General features: G+C 54.5%; 1 protein-coding gene across 1 annotated transcript; it reads right to left on the reverse strand.

Moving 5' to 3' along the window:
- Nucleotides 1-1,557: 1,557 nt before the first annotated feature.
- LOC122370082 lies at nt 1,558-4,292 on the reverse strand. Its single transcript, XM_043345345.1, has one exon. The coding sequence runs from the start codon at nt 4,277-4,279 to the stop codon at nt 1,712-1,714; it is 2,568 nt and encodes an 855-aa protein (XP_043201280.1). The 5' UTR covers nt 4,280-4,292; the 3' UTR covers nt 1,558-1,711.
- Between the last annotated feature and the right edge of the window lie 703 nt (nt 4,293-4,995).

Raw genomic sequence — 4,995 nt, forward strand, 5'->3', positions numbered from 1 at the left:
TGGAGGCTGTGTGCGGTCCGACCGCACACAGGGCCCGTGAACAGCCCTCTGGACGAGTTGCTGGGGAAAGTGTTGATTGCATGTGTCGTAGTTTTAGGAGCCAGTGATAAGGCTGTATTCATAGACCCGGGAAGAGGGGGGGGGGGCAGTGGGTGCGCTTGCCCCCCCAACTTGAGAGCTGAGGGGGCGGCGGCCCCTCAACATTAATGCAGCGTGAAAGGATCTTTCTTCCCTTTTTCGGACTTCTTTCCTTCTTGTTTTCTTTATGCATCTAAACATCATCACACGGCATTTTCCTAGCCATCTGAATGGTTTCTGCTGATACAGTATCGATTTCACAACATCTGCTATTGTCATCCCGCTTTGGTTTGGGCCTGGCCTTGCCATGAGTTTGGCAGACCAGATTTTATACTAGACATTTTGAGTCAAATTTGAGAAATACACAACGTACAACAGTGGTAAAATGGTTGCTATAATATAGGTATAACACAGTGTACCCACTCCGGGTGTGAGGGAGGGTCGTGGGGCAATGAGTGCACTGACTTGGCGCCCTCGGAAGGCTGGTACCTATGGGATTGAAGCTCAGCGACACTAAGGGCTTGTGTGATGCCTTCGGTTATCTGTAGCACCCTCAGAATCACCGGCGTATAGGGCCCTCAGAGCCGCCAGTAAGGGGCCTTTAGAGGCACTGGTATGAGGCCGCCATGCAGGTGCCGGTTCAAGGCGCTCAGAGGTGCTAGTGTGATTCTCTCAGAGGTGCCGATGAGGGTCCTTACAGGCGTTGCTCTGGGCCCTCATAGACGCTGGTGTGGAGCCGTTACAGACGGGTGAAGGGTCTTTAGAGCAGCTGACACGAACCCTCTACAAGCCAACAGGGGGTTCTCAGTGACAGGCACAGGGCCCTTAGGCCGGCAGAAGAAGTCTTGTGGGGTCCTTAGAGACCGGCATGGTACTGTCAGACGCCGGTGTGGCCCTCAGGGTTCAGAGTCACCGGTGTGGGGCCCTCAAAAGTTTCCAGTGGGTGGCCTTTAGATACGCAGGTGTTGACTGTTGGGTCCTCAGAGCCGCCGATAGGGGAGAACGAGGTGAGTTGTATCACTTTTTACTTCAGGTCATATATCTCCCTAGATTTAACGAATAAAGTTACCGTTGATATACCAAAGGAAAGCTACAACCTTTCTCTACATGCATTCTACCGCACGTCATGCTACGGTTTCTTATTTTGGCTACACCTCGCTTTAAATTGGACCACTACAACTGGTACCATTTGCCCCACTAGTGAGGTAAGTTGTACTGCCTGGTGAGTTAAGATGTATCAATGTTTTATGATAGAAAATGCGACTTACTTACACTTCTACGCAGTCCGAAGAATGATACAAGTAGGTATCCTGATTAAAAAGCCCAGCTCCAGCCAGCAGATCAGCTCAGCCATTTCCTGATGTCGCTTTAGTGTACGCACGACCCATAAGAAAATCATATCATTTCTGCAATATAAACACATGTCGAAATCTGTTTGTCCGTCGTCCGTGTTTATATAATAAATATTAAAGGCGTCCCTTGCCATGAGACCGTGTATTTCGCATCATTCTCTCGATGACAAACCATTTTGTGAAAGGAACAAGGCAGAGTAGTCTGCTAACATTAAGCCAACACTGCGAACTCTGAACATTAAGCCAACACTGCGAACTCTGCAGTCAACTCATGTGTCAAACTAGTACGCGAAATCCGAGTCGTCAGAATCACAGTTCTGGCACACAAAGAGACCGGCACCATCGGAATTGATGCAAGCTTCATGTGCCCAGCGTTCACATGCCGAACACCGTATCCACTGTTCTCCTGGTCTGCTATTGGAATACGGCTCAACGCACACGAGGCAGAACGTCTCCTCTGCATCGGAATCATACGCCTCGCACCTCGACGCTGACTTATTCACTCGCTTCTTAGTCTTCTTTCCTTGGGCTTTTACCGTCCTCTTCTTGGCTCCTGATTCCTTCGAATTTGCCTTCCCGGTCTTGGGCTTCTTCTTTGCTTGTTCTTCTTCGAGCATTCGCTTTACTGGCGAGTCCGTCAACACCATCGAACTCCTCTTCTTTCTCCCTCGCTGCGATTTCCTCGCAGGAAGATGACCACTAAGGATGGGTCGAACTGCCTTCGGAGAAAACGTTTCGTCTGCACTACTGGCAGTCAAGTGGTGCGAAGCGTCCTCACAGTCAGTCACTTCCAGGAGAGCGCTGCTCGGGTCCGGCGCGCACTGAGGAGCGCTGCTCGGGCCCGGCGCGCACTGAGGAGCGCTGCTCGGGCCGGGCGCGCACTGAGGAGCGCTGCTCGGGCCCGGCGCGCACTGAGGAGCGCTGCTCGGGTCCGGCGCGCGCTGAGGAGCGCTGCTCGGGCCCGGCGCGCACTGAGGAGCGCTGCTCGGGCCAGGCGCGCACTGAGGAGCGCTGCTCGGGCCAGGCGCGCACTGAGGAGCGCTGCTCGGGTCCGGCGCGCGCTGAGGAGCGCTGCTCCGGCCGGGCGCGCACTGAGGAGCGCTGCTCGGGTCCGGCGCGCGCTGAGGAGCGCTGCTCGGGCCCGGCGCGCACTGAGGAGCGCTGCTCGGGTCCGGCGCGCGCTGAGGAGCGCTGCTCCGGCCGGGCGCGCACTGAGGAGCGCTGCTCGGGTCCGGCGCGCGCTGAGGAGCGCTGCTCGGGCCCGGCGCGCACTGAGGAGCGCTGCTCGGGCCAGGCGCGCACTGAGGAGCGCTGCTCGGGTCCGGCGCGCGCTGAGGAGCGCTGCTCGGGCCCGGCGCGCACTGAGGAGCGCTGCTCGGGCCAGGCGCGCACTGAGGAGCGCTGCTCGGGCCAGGCGCGCACTGAGGAGCGCTGCTCGGGTCCGGCGCGCGCTGAGGAGCGCTGCTCGGGCCAGGCGCGCACTGAGGAGCGCTGCTCGGGCCGGGCGCGCACTGAGGAGCGCTGCTCGGGTCCGGCGCGCGCTGAGGAGCGCTGCTCGGGTCCGACACGTGCTGAGGAGTGCCAGTTGCTCTTGCACCGTCCTCTCCAGCGTCTCTTGGACGATCTGTTACTTGTGACGGGCAGAAGTCTGCTTCACAGAAGACTTCAGGGTTAAGCGGAACTATGCCCGACACGCGGAACCCGCTCGTGATGTTGGCCTGTGTGCTGGCACTTGCCCAGGCGTCGCGGAGTACGCCGGGGATGTCGTGGATAGTCATTGTGCGCCCTCTGTTGTTGCGAAGCCAGTTCGCCTGTGCGCATCCAAGGTATCGTTTCAGTGGACCGTACACTGATCTGTCGAGAGGCTGCAGTTTGTGCGAGCAGTGGGGCGGGAATGACAGCAAGACCACGCCGTTTTCCTTAGCGTAGGTCACAGCCTCTACGCCAAGGTGACTTTCATGGTTGTCGAGAAGAAGAAGCACCGGCCTCTCTTTTGAGCATCGCGTGTGCTTCACGAAGTGGACGAGGAAGATTTTGAAGTTTTCCTTCGTCATCCAGCCAGATGGGTACGCGGAGCCGATGCATCCTGGAGGACCGTCTCTCACGAAGTGAGGCTGGTATCGTACCCGCGGAAATATTAGCATGGGCGGTACTGTATTTCCGCAGGCACTCACCGCTGCACAAACGGTCACCAGCTCACCGCGCTCCGCAGAGGTCAGAGACCCCACCTGCCTCGAACCTCTAGCGGTGACAACCTGTGGTGGCTTTTGCACCGTGGTGACTCCCGTTTCGTCCACATTCCAAATGTCCTCTTTGCTGAACTGGTAGCGGTCCACAACTTCCGTGAGCTTTGCAAAAAACTCGTTTACGTTGTGCCTGTTGAAGCCGCTTGCTCTTCCCATGCTAGTAGCTTCAGGGGTTCTCACGGCCAGGTTTCGGCGCTTACGAAATGACCGAAACCACTCCACACCCGCCATCTTGTTGTCCTCCCATGATTGAGGCACAGTGATCCCATATTTTTTGGCACAGTCATAGGCCAGGACGCGCACATCCTTTGGTGTCAGTCCGAAAAATATTTCGGCAGCCTCCTTCAGATACCCTTCAAGGATGGATTCTTGCTCATCTGTGAACACCCTTGTTCCGCAGTTCTGGTACCCCATGCGCTGTCCTAAACGTCCCTCTTTTTTCATGCGGACGAAACGGTTCAGGGTCTGATAGTTAACGCCAAAATTTTTCGCGACACCTCTAATTGACAGCCCTTTTTGAACGACTAGGGTTGCCGCCCTCTCCAAAACATCTTCCGGGCTGTTCTGCCGTCTATCTGTCTTTCGGACGTAGCTCCGACCCATGGCATTCGTGAGCTGGAAAAAGCGTTCAGGAATTAGGATTACAGGATGAAGCAAGTGACGGTCACGTGAATAATATGAATGATAGGCAAGTACGTAGGTTAAAATATATTCCTGCCCGGGGCCGGGATGATTCAATAAATGTCACCGAGGTTTTTTAGCGAAAACTCCGAGGGCCGTTAGGCCCGAGGTGCTTTTCGCTAAAAAAGCGAGGTGACATTTATTGAATTCCCGGCCTTAGGGCTGGAAGGTGTTTCCCATACCTGCCAAAAAGCTCACAACTATAATTGATAGTGACGTCAGCAGCCGTCTGGTTCAACGCGTTTAACCACACCCCTTGAACCACACGGCTGGCAATATTAAAGCACTGCATTAAACTTTGAAAAGTGTGGTACAGTGCACGTGCCATTAAAATGCCTGGATGTCTCGATTTAATCATGCAATGTAGCAGGTATGGGAAAGGAAGCATCCACCTTCATGGCAGGACATATAATTTAATTAGGTAGGTATAGGCAGCGTCTAAGACTTAACTATCTATAAAAACTTATCGATATATCTATCGCAATTTGCAACCTTGTTTTAAGTCCATTTTCGACCCGTCTAATGTAAGTATAAACCGGAAATGGAAAATGTTTTAACCTGAGATAAGTTGTATCACTAGTGGGATAAGTTGTATCACTGATACAACTATTCCCACCACTCCCTGATACAACATGTCC

This window comes from Amphibalanus amphitrite, unplaced genomic scaffold, assembly GCF_019059575.1.
Source record: "Amphibalanus amphitrite isolate SeventyFive unplaced genomic scaffold, NRLGWU_Aamphi_draft 001096F_arrow, whole genome shotgun sequence".
Taxonomy (NCBI): domain Eukaryota; kingdom Metazoa; phylum Arthropoda; class Thecostraca; order Balanomorpha; family Balanidae; genus Amphibalanus; species Amphibalanus amphitrite.

Coding starts and splice junctions, on each gene's coding strand:
- LOC122370082 (XM_043345345.1), bottom strand. CDS start 4,279: ATGGGTCGGAGCTACGTCCGAAAGACAGATAGACGGCAGAACAGCCCG.